The sequence below is a fragment of the Protopterus annectens genome, chromosome 10.part0 (genome assembly GCF_019279795.1).
Source record: "Protopterus annectens isolate FY-2018-M chromosome 10.part0, PAN1.0, whole genome shotgun sequence".
Lineage (NCBI taxonomy): Eukaryota > Metazoa > Chordata > Ceratodontiformes > Protopteridae > Protopterus > Protopterus annectens.
In genome coordinates, this window is record NC_056744.1 from 731,239,703 (window position 1) to 731,257,596 (window position 17,894).

Consider the following 17,894-nt stretch of genomic DNA (forward strand, 5'->3'; position numbering starts at 1 on the left):
GTTGTTATATCAATTATTTGGGTGTCTTTGTAGCTGGCCATTCAGTCTGGTGCACTACACATATACACACATACACACACACATATGGTTTATATATATATATATATATATATATATCACACGCACACACACACACACATATGCACACAGTTTTTTTTTTTCAGCAGTCACTCTCTTCTGTTTACTTAAATCTCTATCAATTAATATTTGGACTCACATTGCAGTGTAAAGAAGCATAGCCTCTGTCCATCTTTCCCGAAAATTCTGTTCTTCCTCTGTAAATCCAAAACTGTGCAAAGTATTAAGCTTTAAACCTCAAGGAACAGTGCCCATTTCCAAATGATGGTGCAAATTAATTTGCTGTATAACAGTTTGCCCTTTATGTTCTACATTTCATGAACATTTAATCTGAAGTAGGAGATTCATTTGTCAGCAACCTGTGGGTATGGATCCGATATCGGATCCGAACCGGCATGGTTTATCCAGCTATGGATCCGAGCTCCTTGCTCCTCCCCTCACCCATAATGCCCTGCTCTCCGTAGATGACCCCAGATCTAGTTTGCCGCGTTCATGGTGACAGCTTGCTCTTTGAGTGGAAATTTAGTTATTTACTAACGGTTTTTTTGATCTTTTAATAGTACCTTTGTGTGAAAGTTTTAGGTTTCCCACCCATTTAAACTATTTTTTGTTAAATTACTAAACTTTTTTTGTAATTCCCTCCCCTCGCTGGTAGCATAGTTGTGTGTGCGTGGTCTTTGGGGCCTGTAGTGTGACTAGGTAGTTAACTTTGGTTAACTTGTTAGTTTTATTTTTTTCTGTTAAAAAAAAAAAAAAAAAAAAAAATGTCAGAAGCCCCAAAGGCGATTTTCTCGAAGTGCTCCGAGTGTGGCCATAAGCTGTCCCCTGCTGATGGCCACACTCGGTGCATTCGATGCCTTGGGGTTGAACACCTCACTTCTGGATGTTCAATCTGTGCAGGGTTCAACTCCAGGGCATTGAAGGAGCAGAGGTCGAAGCTGGTCTTGGTGGGACTTTTGCCCCCGGACTCGGCTTCGGCCTCCGCCCCGTTGGTAGTTACCGCTCCTGCGGTACCTGCCCTACCTGCTCCCGCTCCTCCTCCCAGGACTCAAACTCCCTCTACGGGTTCGGAGGACAGGGAAGCTAGGAAGAAGGACCGGAGAGAGAAGCACCACAAGCGGCGGGCCGAGACCTCTGTCTCGGCCCCGCCGGCTAAGCGGGCTTCTCCTCCGGCCTCTCTAGCTACTGGCTCTCCTCCTCCTCGGCTCCGGTCCCCGACTTTTTCACTGGGACCTGAGGAGGAAGAGACCCGACCTCCTTTGTGGCTATTGAGGCGGTACTCAAGGCCTATCTCGGTAGCCTCTTCGAGGTCGACTTATAGTCTTTCTGACGCCGATCTGGACTGGATGATGCGAAGGTTCATCCAGGCCCAGATGCAGATGGGAGTGCTCCTGCCTCCCCCCCCCCCGGGGGGGAGCTCAACCCCTTTTTTCAAGCCCATAGCTCCTTCTCCGACCCGCTACGCGGGTTCGGAGCGCTCAGAACCGGGCAGCTTTGGAGCCGGGGGTGGGTCGGCTCCGATAGTACTGGCTACTTCGGATCCGACCCTGCCCTCGAGTGTGTCAGATCTGACCTCTCGGAGCCTTGGCCCGAGTTTCGGATCCGAGGGACTCAGTGTGCCTTCGGCGCCATCTGTGTCAGAGCGCACTCGTCCCTCGGATCAGAGGGGCTCGCCGCCAGCTCCGATCCACTCCTTGGATCCGAGGGGGAGCCGACTGTCGGATCCTTTGGTCGAGGCCGGCTCCCCTTCGGCTTTTGATGTAGTGGAGAGGGCTCTGTTGAGGGCTTCCGGACCCCCGGCACTTGCTTCGGCTCCGTCCCGCACTCCATCTGCTCTGGGTCAGGCTTCCATCACCCGGCCACTGGGACAGCCCATTTCGATGCCCCAAGCATTTCCTGTGGAACTAGACACTGCTTGTGAGGGCTCCCCGGACAGCCCCCCTGAGGAGGCACCTCGCAAGCACACGTGTAAAAGGAGGCACATAGACTCCCCCGAGTCTTTAACTGAAGACACGGACTTGGAGGAAGGGGAAGGCTCCCCAAGATCACCCCCCGAGGATGTCTCCTTTGGAGACATCATGGAAATGCTTCGTATAAGAGGTAGGTGGTCTGCCCCAAAGTCTTCTTCGGATGAGTCCATGTTCTTGGAGGCATTCGAAGCGGGCCCGTCTACCTCTTGGGTGTCCCCTCCTGCCGACCCCCTGGTGGACCTTATTACCATCAGGGCGTGGAAGGAACCGGACACCGTGGAGCCAATCCCCAAAAGGCCTGACAGGATTCTCAGCCCCCCTGCTGACCGTGCCCACTGGAGTAAGGGTCCTCCGGTAGATGCAATGTTGACGGCAGCATCCACCAAGAGGGAACTCGCCCAGGAGAGTCCCTCAGTCCATCCTCCGAGCAAGGAGTCTCGGATGATGGACCGCTTAGGGAAGCGAATGTTTAGTTCAGCGACCTTCTCAGTGAGGGCGCTCAACTATCTGGCACATGTTATTAGGATGCAGTGCGATCTTATTAAAGAATACGCTGCATCCCCCCCAGAGTCCATGTCGGAGGAGGACAAACTGTTGCACTCCACCCGTATGGCCACTCTTCGGTCTGTTACAAATACCTCTATGCGGTTGCTTTCCCACGCTACTGAGGGAGCCACTAGAGCTGCAGGAGTAGGCCTAGTCATGAGATGCCAGGCCTGGCTCTGCCACTGCGATTTCACAGAGCCCTTCAAGGCGTCTTTCGCGAACGCCCCCTTTGATGGTTCTGCCCTTTTTGGCAAGACGGTTCGCGACACCTTGGTCCAGAGCGAGAAGGACGGGAAGACGCTGTCTGCCGTCGGAGTTCGCTTCTCTGTGCCCCAGAGGTCCTACTCTAGGAACCAAAAGGGCCAGAAGAAGATGTGGTTCCGGAAGTCGCAGCAATCCCAACCCGCTCCGGACAACCAGTCCTTCCATGGCAGAGGAGGACAGGGCGGACACCGCCCCAGGGGCAGAGGGGCTCCCAGGAATTTCGGGTCCAGAGAACCTTTCTCTGAATGGCCCGCGCAGCAACCCTGAGGGGTTGCCCGACTGCTCCACTCTGGAGGCAGTTGGGGGACGTTTTTTGGAGCACCTAGCGGCATGTGAGTCCATAACAACAGACCGCTGGGTCCTTCGTATTATATCCAGAGGATACAAAATCCCCTTTCTCCACGTCCCGAAACCAAAATCCCTCCCCGACATTCCACCCGATCAGAGGGAGGCCGCTTCAGCAGAAATTGGCTATCTGCTGAGGAAAAGAGCCATCCAGCCCATCCCCCCAGACCAGATCGGATCAGGGTTCTACTCCAGGTTCTTTTTAGTGCCAAAAAAGACGGGGGACCTAAGACCCATTTTAGATCTGTCCCTATTAAACCTGGCAGTTCCCAAGGAGAAGTTCCAGATGGTCACCTTACAATCTATCCTCCCCTTTCTGGGAGAGAATCACTGGATGTGCTCCATAGACCTCAAGGATGCATACTACCACATACTAATGGACAGATGGTCCAGGAGGTTTCTTCGCTTCCGGCTGGGAGCCAGTCACTACCAGTTCAGGGTCCTTCCCTTTGGTCTCACCACAGCCCCCAGGGTGTTCACCAAAGTATTAGCAGTGGTTGTGGCCCACCTGAGGCTTCAGGGGGTGCAGGTCTTTCCGTACCTGGACGACTGGCTTCTCACCGCCCCAACAAGACATCTACTATCTTTGGCAAGGGACTCCTTTCTTCGGCTAGCTCCCTGGCTAGGTATCACAATAAACGTAGCAAAGTCCAACCTGGCCCCTACTCAGCTGATAGATTTCATAGGTGCCAGGTTAGACACAAGGAAGTTAAGAGCCTTCCTCACAACCGACAAAATTCGGAATCTACGACTCCAGGTGTGGGCCATCCTCCACTCCAGCTCAGTTCCGGCGGAATTGGTCCTGAGGGCACTAGGGTCCATGGCGGCAGCGATTTCTCTTCTCCCGCTCACCCGCTTGAACATGCGGGTACTTCAGTGGACACTTCAAGTACAATGGTCTTACCTTTCTCTTCCCCTGCATCACCCCTTTGCAATCAGCAAGGTTTGCAAGCGGTCTCTTTTGTGGTGGCTCCATTCAGAGGATCTCCAAGGAGGCCGCTCCTTTTGTGCACCCCCCCCCCCCTTGCCACAGTGACCATGGACGCATCTCGCCTCCGGTGGGGGGGGACATTTTGCGGGACGGACGGTCCAAGGCACGTGGAACGACTCAGAGACCTCCCTGCATATCAATGTTCTGGAGATGAGGGCCGTGCTCTTGGCGTTGCAAGCACTGCAGGCCTTTCTTCCCCTGGGAACAATTGCGATTCAATCAGACAACACGTCAGTGGTCTGGTACATCAACAAACAGGGGGAACCAGGTCTTACCCTTTATGTCGGGAAGCCATGAGAGTGTGGGAATGGGCGATCTCCACCAACCGCTTTCTCATCGCAACGCATATTCCGGGTCGGTCCAACATCCTTGCGGACAAGCTCAGTCGCACCATTCTCTCCCCGTACGAGTGGTCTCTCAATGCTCAAGTAAGCGAAACGTATCTTCGCACGGTGGGGAACTCCTTGTTGCGATCTCATTGCTTCTCCCTTAAACACCAAGTGCGACAGTTTTTTCGCTCTAATCCCTCAACCAGGGGATTTCCCGAGGTACGCTCTGGTGCATGCTTGGCCTCCCGGTCTTCTGTATGCATACCCCCCCTCTACCTCTGATGCTCCAGGTTCTTCAGAAAGCCTCTCGGTTGGGGTGCAGAATGATCCTCATAGCCCCATTCTGGCCTCGGCAGATCTGGTTCCCTTACCTAAGGTCTCACTCAGTGAATCCACCTTGGATTCTAGATCCCATCCTGGATCTGATAACACACCCATCGAACCTACCATCTCCGAACCTGGACAACCTGAAGCTGACTGCTTGGCTGCTCCAGTTCCACTCCTAATCAGGACTCCTGGTATTTCATCTCCCGTTAAGGCTATCCTGGTAGCGGCGCATAAACCCTCTACCAAAAACACTTACCGCAGTAAATGGAAGCGATTCTCCATTTGGGCGGAGCGGCAAGGTCTAGATCCCTTCACGGTACCTCTTCCCGTGGTCCTAGATTTCCTTACCACTCTTTTTAATGATGGCGCCAGTAGTTCCACAGTCAAAGTTCAGCTAGCGGCCATTTCTCATTATCATGTTGGTCATGACTCTGGGCCTCTTATGTCTGCCAAGTTATGTAAAATCTTCCTAAAAGGCACCTTTCTGCTTAGACCCCCTGTCAAACAGGCGGTTCCAGCATGGGATCTTTCCTTGGTTCTTCAGGCCTTGACCACTCCCCCCTTTGAGCCTGCGGCCACTGTAGATCTAAAATTCTTATCTCTTAAGACTGCATTTTTAGTAGCCATTACTTCAGCCAAAAGAGTTTCGGAACTTCAAGCCCTTTCCATAAAGCCGCCTTACTTGATCTTCCATCCGGACCATGTGTACCTCAGGATCAATCCCTCTTTTCTTCCTAAGGTAGCTTCAGAAGCAAACACTAATCAGTCCATCAACCTCCCCGTTTTCTTTCCTAATTATCAGAACAAAGGCGAGTACAAGCTGCATTCATTGGATGTTCACAGGCAGCTTCATTTTTATCTTAACAGGACAGCTGGTCACAGGCAATCTGATCAGTTGTTCGTTTCCTTTGCCAAATTCAATCTGGGTAAACCAATTTCCAAAGTCTCCTTGTCACGATGGATTTCCCAGTGTATTCTATTAGCTTACCAAGCTTCTGGGAGGCCCGCACCGGACGGAGTTCATGCTCATTCAACCCGGTCTGTTTCTACCTCAGCAGCCTTTAAGGCTAGGATACCTCTGGATGACATTTGTTCAGCGGCCACTTGGGCTTCATCTCATACCTTTATTTCTCATTACAAGCTGGATATCACGTCTAGAGGTAGAGCATCCTTTGGCTCCGCGGTGCTCCGGAATATCCTTCCATGACGGCCGCCCAAGATTCAGGTAGCTGGGGACTCTGTCCCACAGGTTGCTGACAAATGAATCTCCTACTTCAGATTTAGAAGTTATGTACTTACCATAACGTTCCATCTGAGTTGGTGTATTCATTTGTCTGCAACCATCCCGCCCTCCTATCCCCCTGGCCTTGTCAGTTCCTGCATAGAATGTGTTACCCTTTGATTAGGGTATTTGATACAGGGCAAACTCGATCTGAGGTCATCTAGGGAGAGCAGGGCATTATGGGTGAGGGGAGGAGCTAGGAGCTCGGATCCATAGCTGGATAAACCATGCCAGTTCGGATCCGATATCGGATCCATACCCACAGGTTGCAGACAAATGAATACACCTACTCAGATGGAACGTTATGGTAAGTACATAACTTCTAAGTTTAGAATAGGGTGAGATTTATTCACATTCACTCTATGGTATAGGTAAATTAAGCTATATATGATATCCTTACATTTCCCAAGTAAATGTCAGATATTTGTAGTTTACTTTCAAGAATCTTGCTAAATACATGAAATCCTAGCAATTTTAAAGTAACGTTTAAAGGCATAATATTTTCTATTTTTAGGTCAGCATTATCAGATATATTTGAGGTGATTGACCTTGATGGAAATGGCCTTCTTAGCCTTGAGGAGTATAACTACTATGAAATGAGAACCAGTGGCGAGAAATGTGATGAAGATGCATGGGATTTATGCAAAAGTAAGTATTTATTAATGGAATGTCATAAAATGTTTGTACGATGATAGCTGTTATAACTTCTGAAAGACAGGATAGAAGAGCTGATATTGGTTCTTTTCCTAATTGTGGTGGTGTAGTGTGAATTTTCTATAGAATTCATACAAGTCACTGTGTGAGAGTGTAATTTACAAGACTTTACTTAGCATCTTGTAAACAAATAAAACAAACAAACCAAACCAAACAGATAGGCAGCGTAAAAAGCAGTCCAATAGCTGTGCAAGTTTATTGATATTCAAGAAGATAAACTTATCAGCATCTAGTGCATTCCTACTGTATTTTGTGGTATTTTTTGAGATATTGCATCTGTTTAATTTTTTTTAAGTGAATTTATCATCATGATTGACCAATAAAGTCACACAGATTTATGAAACTCATGTGATTATTTATACTAACTTGCCTCACTCTGTACTTATTTCCTTATTTTTCTTTCAGAGTGCTGCTTTCTAAGAGAGCAGTTTAGTTTGATATAAAAACTGATTAATATTCATGTTATCCTGTAACCTGCTTTATTCATTTCTGTATTCTGTCTTTGCCAGAAACAGATGTTGCTGATGTTGCATACACTTGACAGGAGGGAAAAAGAGTTAAAATGCCATAGTTTCTACAAAAATAATAGGTGGTGATCAGAAACATATAGTGTACTATGCACCTGATCTTTAACAGGATTGCTCATACTCTACAAGCGAGCTAATCAGACTACTTTAGCACTAGTGTGGTCTACTGGATAATGCTGCATGCAGATGTAGCAGTCTTTGGATGCAGCTACTGTAAATTAGCTATGTGCTCTGCTCCAAAGCCTTACTCCAGGATGGAAATAGTGTGGTAGAGAGTTTCAGAGACGAGCTCTACCATGTTGGTTTAGGGCAGAATTGTGGGATTGAATGCACTTTTTTACAGTTTTAGCCATTCCATTCTGTGACAGCAGTGGCGTTGTTAGTGCCACAATAGGTAAGTTCTGTAAGGCTGTATACCTACATGTTTGTGTATGGTGGGAGGCATAACTGAGACTGTATTGCTATAAGTGTGTGTGCTTATGTTTGACAGAGAGACTGTCCAGATGTCTGTGCATCTCATGTACATGTGTGTTTGTATGTTTAGGCTTCTATGCAACCATGTTGCAGGGTTGGTAGGGGAAAGGTAATGCTATTTTTCCTATGTGGCAAGTGTTCCAGTCAGAAACGCCTTTGCTTTAAGAAACTCTTGCATGTTTCCAAATCACTAATAGCTCCTTGGTGCAACTAGAGCACAACATCACTGTTAGCATTACAAAGGTAACTTTTCCAAGTATCACCCGATATTTTCAAGTGTCTTTCAAAAGATCCATCATTCAGGTATACATTAGTGGAATGCATACGTGTCTGAGGACATCATAATGACGACAGTCATGTCGGATGGTGGACTTTTCAAGCACTGCTTATCAAGGAATGTGACATTAACTAACCCTCTCATAGTTTTAACCATAGCTAATTATATTATCTTTTGCAGCACTCAAGTCTGCCTCACTCTTCCTTTCTTTATTTGCCTTCTCTGTAATTCCATGCATGCGTATATGTTAAGTAAAGCTACATCCAAGAAAGCCTGCTTTTTGTTGTATTTGGTAGAAGGCTCTGAGCTTCTAGTCTTCCAGTTTCTACTTATGGCAAGTTAAGATTAAGCTGCAGGTATATGTCCTGGCATGGTTGACTCTAAAAAGTATCTTTCTCATGTTTCTTGTCAAAAAAAAAAAATAAGTTGCCATTAATACAGAATGAAGATAGCAGACCATCTTGGAAATCTGTTTAGAAGAATTTCACCTAAATCTTCTGTCAAGTGTTAATGACTAAGAATTGTAGTTACCTTTCTGTTAGAAACTGTGGGGAACAAAGCAGCAACATTTTTTGGCCTAAGCAGTAAATACTAGCTTCATGTGTTCCTGTCGTATCAGGTAGCAAACAGATAATGTCTAATGGAAGCTCTGTAGTTGAACTCTATCAGTTTTATGTTTGCTGCATATCTATGGTTTTATTCAGCTGCTTTGAATTACACTTCCCAGGGGTATGTTGCATGGCTTGATTGTCTTTTCCTTTGTTAAGATGCCTCTGTAAAAGTCTTGCTTTGTGTGACTGAACAGGTTAACAGAATAGAATCAATAAATAAATGTAGTTTTCCATGTAACTAGCCACTGCTGTGGACATGTCAATTCATATCACTCATATATTTCAATTTTGACACTGCAACAGTTTTTTCCATTTAGACTGAATGGACACTTCAGAATTTGAGGTCACTTTTATAGCTTAACTTTTGTGTCATTCAAGACTTTACTCATCAAAATAGTCTGCTGTGTTTATGCCTTCAGTTGAACTGTCACCAGTGCTAGAGTAACATTTTGTCTTATGACTTTCCAGAATTTGCCATAAATCTGTGCCTTTAATAGAAATCATAGCCCATACATATAAATCATTCAGAGGTTTTCGTGGCTAACAGAGTGAAACATGAATATGTTTTACATTTCTTGTGGTCTGATATGATTAAAAAAAATTAGATTTTTAATTTTAAATAGTATTTGTCCTGACAGTTTTCATAGCTACCCTTTTTGTTTCCATGAGTCAAAGTGTATAACTACAGCTAGAGTAACATTCTGCCCTCTGACTACTAGGACTAGTATCAATGTGATGTGTTCATTTTTTTAACACAAGTCTTAATTCACATGCATATTTCAGTTATAGGCATTATCTTCAGCCAGGTGAAACATGCATCTCTGCTATGCTTATACGAGTTCATAGAAAAAGATATCAAATTTTAAACATTATTGGCATTTTACTTGATTGCCATTTTTAGGCATTGACTACAGTCTTCATTTTGAGATTCCCGTTCAGACTGTTCCCTAGCATACTGAATGTTTGTGTAGCGATGTACATACCAAAATCTACATTTATCAGTGTAAGCAGTATGCAAACGTAGCCTCACTAGATCACTATTTCAGATGATTTTGTTATAAGTGTCTTCTGAGTGCTCAGATATGTAGCACAGCATCTTCACTTGCTTGGCAGCAGGTTTTTCATGTTTAGATAATTCATGCTATAAGTTTGCTCCAGACCACATACCTCCATTCACAGCCTGCTTAGCGTTGCAATCTGGCCTCCATTTGTATGTATGTAGCTCCCACTAGTGACCCCTTTATACTTTTAACATCACAGGAGCTGAAATATTTTAGAGTAATTTACTGGAACATCTGGAGAGTTCTATCATGTAGCAACCTGTTTAACTCCAACTTATCTATAATGATCAGCATCTCATACATAGCGACTCAAGACTTCAATTTATATAGTTAATCTCATGTAAAAAAGTAAGCCTTGCCTCAAATGTAGCATGATTTTCAACTCTACCAACCCAAATATTTCCTTCTTGAGGTTATGTTAGTCTTAACCTACTATTAGTACATAGATAGGTTCATAAGATGTTACTAGGCTATTGACCCAAGGGTCTTTCCAAGCTGAGCCATTAAATCACAGTAGATGAGAGATATCGTCTGTGCGCAAGATTTTTCTAGCAAGGACTACCCCTGTACAGGGGAGAAGCAGGGGCAATCCCCATAGAAATTTACTGCTTCCCATCCAGTCACACTTAAACAGAGCCATGGAGGTGCTCTGCTTGATATGGAATGAAAGCCTATTCTAGAGGAGTGGCAACCTCTGAGAGATGTATCTGTCGCTCCAGCAGGTCCCGCTTATGTCACAGGCTAGATTGAGGTCCCTGGAACAGGTGACTCTAGTCCCATTTGACTTATGGATGTGCAGCATTCCCATTAGATTTGAGTCAGAGATAGCCCTGTAAGCCAGACATAAGTCACCTAAAAGTAGTCTATATGCGACTGAGTACAGTGACAGCAACTTCAGTCTGTCCTTATAAGACAAGTGCTACAGACCCTGAATTTTCTTGGTTAGAAATCTCTGAGGTCTCTCAAGTTGCTGCAGGTGTCTGGTATGGTACATACCAAACTGACCATTATATTCAATAATAGGCCTGATGAGGGACGAGTATAAGGTAGTTATAACCTCTTTTGTTCTTGAGGCGATGCTTTGCTAATCAGGTGAGCGATGTAGAATGCCTTTCTCACCACAGAAGACACATGGTGGTCAAAGTTGAGATCACAATCAACTTGTGTTCCAGGTCTGTCACTACTGAATTGGTATTTAGGGTATTATTGTATCTGAAATAGTTTACTTCATTTGGTCTTCAACCTGTGGGATACCGGATCCAAGCCGGCAACTTTACTAGCATCTGCTCCAAACTCCAAGCTCCTCTCCTTGTCCATAATACACCTCACTAACTTCCAACCCCCAGATCTCATTTGCCGTGAATAGCTTATGCATTGTGATCTCTAGAACTCCAGGTTTTTCAGTGGATAAATCTTTAAAAATATCTCTTTTTTTCTTTAAAAATATAAATATCCGAAGTACAAGCAAACACAGGAGGGTTATGGCTGACAAAGTTTGCAGATGACTGCAAACTGGGTGCCGTAGTCGAAAACACATCTGACATAGATATCCTTCAGAAGGGTCTCACAGAAACGGATGACTGGTGCCAGAGCCATGGCCTAAAGTTAAATGCCAAAAAATGCATAGTCATACCCTTCGGGAAAAACAAGGTTACCCCTAGCTACCATATAGGTGGTAATCCTCTGAGCACAGAAGAAGTTATCAGGGACCTGGGGACCCAGGTTGACAGTAGCCTGTCATTCGACACCCATGTAGCTAAAGTAGTTAGGAAGACCTTCTACATTGCCCACCTCATCATGAAGGGATTCACATCTAGATCAAGGGAGGTCATAGTCTCCCTATACTCATCGCTCATCAGACCAATGATTGAGTACAATGCCCCATTCGGAATGTATCTGACCCGACACTTGCAGCAGCTAGAGGCCACAAAAGTTCCTCACCAAAAGGATAAAGGGTCTCAAAATCTGTCCTATGCTGCCCGACTGAAAGAACTCCAGCTCAATTCAGTCGCCACAGCTTGCTCAGAGGTGACCTTTGCCTGACATACAAGGCCATGTCAAACCCAGAGTTGATGAATATGCTTCACCTCAAAAATCTAGATCTGTCAGAGCCACAAGGGCGGGAGACTTAAACCTCGACACGGCTATAAATAGGACGTGCTGGAGGGATAGATTCATCACCCAAAGACTCCCTATGCTGTGGAACAAAATCCCGGTATATGTGAGGCAGAACACCTCGCTGGCCTTGTTCAAGAGAAATCTTGACCAATGGATGGGAGATCGCAGATATACTCCAGGGATTACCTCAGTGTCACTGCTAGACAGAGGCACAGCAAAATAATGGGTATAGTTCCCCATACAAAAGGGGTGGCTTAAGCCACAAAACTATGGGCTAGGCTTATAAATGCCCACGGGCAGATAGCCTAGTATGAACCTATGAACCTATGAAATAGTCATAGAGTAGGTTCCCCTTTCTCCTCCCCTCGCTTGATGCGTCGAGTTGTGTAGTTTTAGGGTAGTTAGCTTAGAGTAGTTGTGTGTATTTTTGCCCCCCCCCAGTGTGTTCTGTATGTGAATGTGGTGAGTGGGTGTTCTCAGCAAGAAATAATAACATTTTTTTTTAGTTATTCTTTCTTCTGACCTTATGGCTGACAAGCCTATTTTCAAAAGGTGCACTGAGTATGGCCATAAGTTATCCCCTGCGGATGGCCACACTTTGTGTTATGTGCTTGGGCATGGCCCGTTTGAGCACAGACTGCACTATATGCGCGGGGTTCAACCCACATGCCATTAAAGATAGGAAGGCCAAATTAGCCCTGAAAGGCCTTCTTCCCCCTTCTGAGACTGTTGCCTCGTCTTCAGCTTCAGTCACAGTGGCTGCTGTGGCTGCCTCTCATTCTTCTCTTCCCCTGGCTTCCCCTCCCTCCCAGTCTGGGACTCAACCTCCTGTGCAAAAGCCTGTGTAAGCGGAGCGGAAAAGGGGCAGAGAGAAGGAGAGTGAGTCAAAGTCGAGGGAAAAGCGCAAGAGGTCTCTGGACCTCCCTTCAACAGTCAAAACGTTATGGATCCTTGACTCCCCTCGGCTCCGATCTCTGAGGTTCTCCCCAAAGCCAGAGGAGACACATTCAGCTTCTAGGGCCTCGGTGCACGACCCGCAAGGTCCGAGTCCGTGGCCTCATTGAGGTCCACCCGGTCTTTGTCTGAGGTTGATATGGATAAAATGATGAGGAAGTTCATCTGCACAGAAAACGCTCACTTTATTGATAAAAAGAACAAAGCTTTCGGGAATGCCTCTTCTTCAGTGTTTGATTAATACAATTAAAAATAATCTCATTTATATATACAATAAGTCACAAACCACCTGACACAGCCCTCCAATAAAAAAACTGTCTTTCGGCTTTTCGCGGTTAGGGGTCGCCACAGAGGAACTCCGGTCCGCTAATGATTGGCAGTAGATTTTTACGTGCTGGCTTGCTGGGCCTAACGCACAACCTTCAACGAAGGAACGCCCATTCACGCATGTCGCCACACAGAAGACGCTCTAACTGAGAATCGAACGTGCAGCGTCTAACTGTGAGGCGACAACGCTACCGCAGCACCACCACCGCAGTATAGCCCTCCAATAAAAACACCAAATAAATATACAAATTTAACTTAATTGATAAATTGTCCTTAAAATACAATTACGTAGAAAATATATATACTACATCTATATATCCTTGAAAATGTATATAAAATTCATAAATAAAACTTCATAAGATATACAATTAATATATATAGTAATTTTTTAAAATTACTTGTATTGTTTTTGTTTAAAATCCAACATGGGTTTAATTGTTACCATATTGTTTAACCCACGATTAAACAGTATGGTAACAATTAAACCCATGTTGAATTTTAAACAAAAACAATACAAGTAATTTTTAAAAATTACTATATATATTAATTGTATATCTTATGAAGTTTTATTTATGAATTTTATATACATTTTCAAGGATATATAGATGTAGTATATATATTTTATATATATTTACCGGCCTCCTTATTGGTTTCTCAGGAGGCTCGCTCTCCTTCGGCATTCAACGTGGTAGACAGGGTTCTCTCCACCTGACTGCCCCCTCAGACTCCACCCAGACTCCCTTGGCTCTTTCTACAGTCCCCATCATTTTACCAGAGGGACAGCCCATGCCCAAGGAGGCCCAGACGGTTCTCCCTGAGGAACAAGTGGCTTGCGAGTTCCCCCTGGAGAGCCCCACCAGAGAGGTTCCTTGCAAGCATATGTGCAAGAGGAGGCACTTGGACTACCCTGAATCCTTCACCGAGGATACGGACTTGAGTGATGGTGAAGGTTCCCCTAGGTCACCTCCCGAGGATGTCTCCTTTGGAAACATCATGGAAATCCTGCACCAATGGGGAGGTTGGTTTGCCCCCAAACCTTCTTCTGATGAGTCCGTGTTCCTGGAGGCTTTCGGCATGGGCCCATCTACTTCCTGGGTATCCCCTCTCATGGATCCGTTGGTGGACCTAATCACCTTGCAGGCATGGAAGGAGCTGGACAGCATGGAAACAATTCCAAAAAGACCAGACAAAATTTTGAATCCCCTCACAGACAGACCAGCATGGAACAAGGGCTCCCCTTTAGATGGTATGGTGGTAGCAGCAGCCATAAAGAAGGAACTTGCTCAGGAGAATTCCTCAGTTCATCCTCCTGACTGAGAGTCACAGATGATGGACCACCTAGGGAAGCAGGTGTATGCTTCAGCTACCTTTTCAATTAGAGTGCTGAACTACCTGGCCCATGTCACTAGACTCCAACGCAACCCGGTAAAGGAGCTGGAGGAGTCTCCCCCTAAGTCCATGTCGCATGAGGACAGGATCTCGTTCTCCGTGAGGATGGCCACTTTGAAAGCAGTCTCCAACATGTCCATACGACTCCTTTCACATGCCACTGAGGAGCGGCTAAGGCGCCTGGGTCCAGCGAGTCCATGAGGTGCAACGCCTGGCTCAGATATGTCAATTTTTAGAACCTTTCAAGGCGTCCTTTGCCAATGCCCATTATGACAGCTCTACTGTCTTTGGTAAGACCGTCAAAGAGATGTTAGTCCAGAGTGAGAAGGAAGGGGAAGACACTGTCTGCTGTCAGGATCCACTTCTCAAACCCTCAAAGGTCCTTTTCCCGGAACCAGAGAGGGCAAAAGAAGATGTGGTTTCGGAAGTCACAGTATTCCCAGGACACTCATGGCTTTTTTTCCCCCAGAGGCAGAGGGGGACAGAATGGATGCCGGCCCAGAGGCAGTGGGGGTCCAAGGAACTTCGGGTCTCGAGAAACTCTCTCGGACAGACCTGGGCAGCAACCCTGAGGGTGGCCCATCTGCTCTACTCTGGAGGCAGTCGGGGGACGATTGTCCTTGCACCTAATGGTATGGGAGTCCATAACACCAGACCACTAGGTGCTTCGGATTATATCCAGAGGATACTCTATCCCCTTTGTGCGTCCCCCCAAGTCTCCCAAACACCTCTTGGACATACCACCCACGCAAAGGGAGGCAGCAGCACAGGAAATTTCCAAGCTGCTAGAAAAACGAGCCATCAAAACCGTCCCCAAAGATCAGTCCAGATCAGGCTTCTACTCCAGGTTCTTTGTGGTGCCAAAGAAAACAGGGGACTTTGTCAGTTGCCAAAGAGAAGTTCCGGATGGTCACACTACAGTCCATCATGCTGTACCTGCAAGAGAGTCACTGGATGTGCTCGTTAGACCTCCAGGATGCTTACTATCACATAAAGATGCACAGAAGCTCCAGGAGGTTCCTCCACTTCTGGCTTGGAGTCAATCATTACCAATTTTGAGCCCTACCATTTGGTCTCACCACAGCCCCCAGGGTGTTCATCAAAGTGATGGCGGTAGTAGCGGCTCATCTGAGGCTTAAGGGCATTCAGGTCTATCCGTACCTGGACGATTGGCTCCTCACTGCTCCCACCAGGTGTCTACTCTCCCAAACCAGGGATTACTTCCTGATTCTTGCCTTGCATTTGGGGATCACAATCAATGCATCCAAATCACTCCTAGATCCTGTACAGGTGATAGACTACATTGGTGGCTGGACAGAGCAAAATCTTCCTGACCTCGGAGAGAGTACAAAATCTGAGGATTCATGTCTCCCTGATCTACCACTCTCATCTCCCAGTGGCGGAATCGGTGTTGAGGGCCTTAGGCTCAATGGTGGCAACCATAACTCTTCTCCCGTGTGCCCGGTTACACATGAGAATTCTATAGTGGACACTAGCTGTACAATGGTCCCTGTTGGAACTGCCATTGGCATATCCAGTTCAACTCAGTCGAGTCTGTCATTCGTCCCTCATATGATGGGTGTGTTCTCAGGACATTTTGGAGGAAAGACCCTTTGTTCCAGCCCTGGCCCAAGCCACAGTGACCACGGATGCCTCCCAAATCGGGTGGGTGGGTATTATTTGGGCAGGACAGTCCAAGGCCTCTGGTGCCCTGTAGAGACCAGCTTGCACATAAATGCTCTAGAGATGAGGGTGGTCCTTCTAGTATTGTAGGCCCTTCATACCTTTCTTCCTCTGGGAGTGATTGCAATTCAGTCAGACATGTCAGTGGTCTGGTATATCAACAAACAGGGAGGGAACAGATCTTACCCTATTTATCACGAGGCCATGAGAGTATGGGAATGGGTGATCTCCACCGGTCACTTTCTCATCGCAACACACATTCCGGGATGGTCCAACATCCTAGTGGACAGGCTAAGTCGGACTATTCAGATGCCTTATGAGTGGTCTCTGAATCTTTCAGTAGCGGAACAGATCTTCAGCGAGTGGAGTCAACCTTGCTGCAATCTCTTCGCATCTCTTTCCAACGCGAAGTGCAGCGAGTTTTTTGCTCTGAACCCCCTGCCAGGGGAGTCCCCCAGAAATGCTCTAGTTCATGCTTGGCCTCCCGGTCTTTTGTATGCTTACCCGCCAGTACCTCTTATTCCAAGGTTTCTACAGAAAGCTCATCGACTGGTGAGCAAAGTGATCCTCATTGCCCCGTTTTGTCCTTGCCCAGGTATGGTTTCCCTATCTTTGGTCTCACCTTCTGGCTCCACCCTGGATCCTGGATCCCATTCAGGACCTGATTTCATACCCTTCAGGGGTGCCTCATCCGAATCTGGACAGTTTGAAGCTCACAGCTTGGCTGCTCCAGTTACTGTGATTGCTAGGACTCTTGGACTATCCTCTTCAGTTAGATCTATTTTGGTGGCTGCTCGTAAGTCTTCGACCAGGAAGGTTTATCGCAGCAAGTGGAAATGTTTTTCCTTTTGGGCCTCTCAAAGGAGTTTAGACCCCTTCACGGTTCCTATTTCCACCATTCTTGATTTTCTAGCTGATATATTTCAACACGGAGCTAGTTCTTCTATGGTCAAGGTTCAGTTGGCTGCCATTTCTCATTTTCATGTGGGTGAGAATTCTGCCTCTTTAGCCTCCTCCAGACTGTGTAAAGCCTTTGTTAAAGGCACCTTTTTGTTACACCCCCCCGGTCCAGGATCCTGGTTCCCCCTTGGGACCTTACTATGGTTTTTCAAGCTCTGGTCGCTCCGCCTTTTGAGCCTACTGCAACAGTAGATCTAAAATATTTATCTTGGAAAACAGCTTTTTCTGGTAGTTATTACCTCTGCCAAAATGGTCACAGAACTGCAGGCCTTGTCCATCAAAGTTCCTTATATTTTTTTCATAAAGATAGGGTTTCCCTTTGGACCAATCCATCCTTTCTTCCTAAGGTGGCATCACCAGTCAATATCAATCAGACCGTCAGTTTGCCTGTGTTCTTTCCTAAATTTACTAACAAGATGGAGTACAAATTTCACTTGCTGGATGTTCATTTTATAATTAGCAGGGACATTGTTTTTACCAAAGGGAATGATGATGCATTTTTTAGCATTTAGTTTAAGACTGTGGCTTTGGCACCAGTCATTGGTCTGTGTAAGCCCCTTTTGAAGCACACTGACATCTCTAGGGCATTTAATGACAACACCTAATTTGCAGTCATCTGCAAACTTGGTTAGCCACAGCCCCTCCGTTTTAGCCTGGACTTCTGAGA

At 46.3% G+C, this 17,894-nt stretch overlaps 1 protein-coding gene across 1 annotated transcript in view; it reads left to right on the forward strand.

Annotated features, from left to right (window-relative positions):
• EFCAB7 (EF-hand calcium binding domain 7) overlaps positions 1–17,894 on the forward strand; it is a 1,599,470-nt gene that overhangs the window by 869,738 nt on the left and 711,838 nt on the right. Inside the window, exon 10 of the mRNA XM_044085554.1 lies at positions 6,647–6,780. Within this exon, the coding sequence (XP_043941489.1) occupies positions 6,647–6,780 (134 nt within the window). The remainder of the gene's footprint in view (positions 1–6,646; positions 6,781–17,894) is intronic.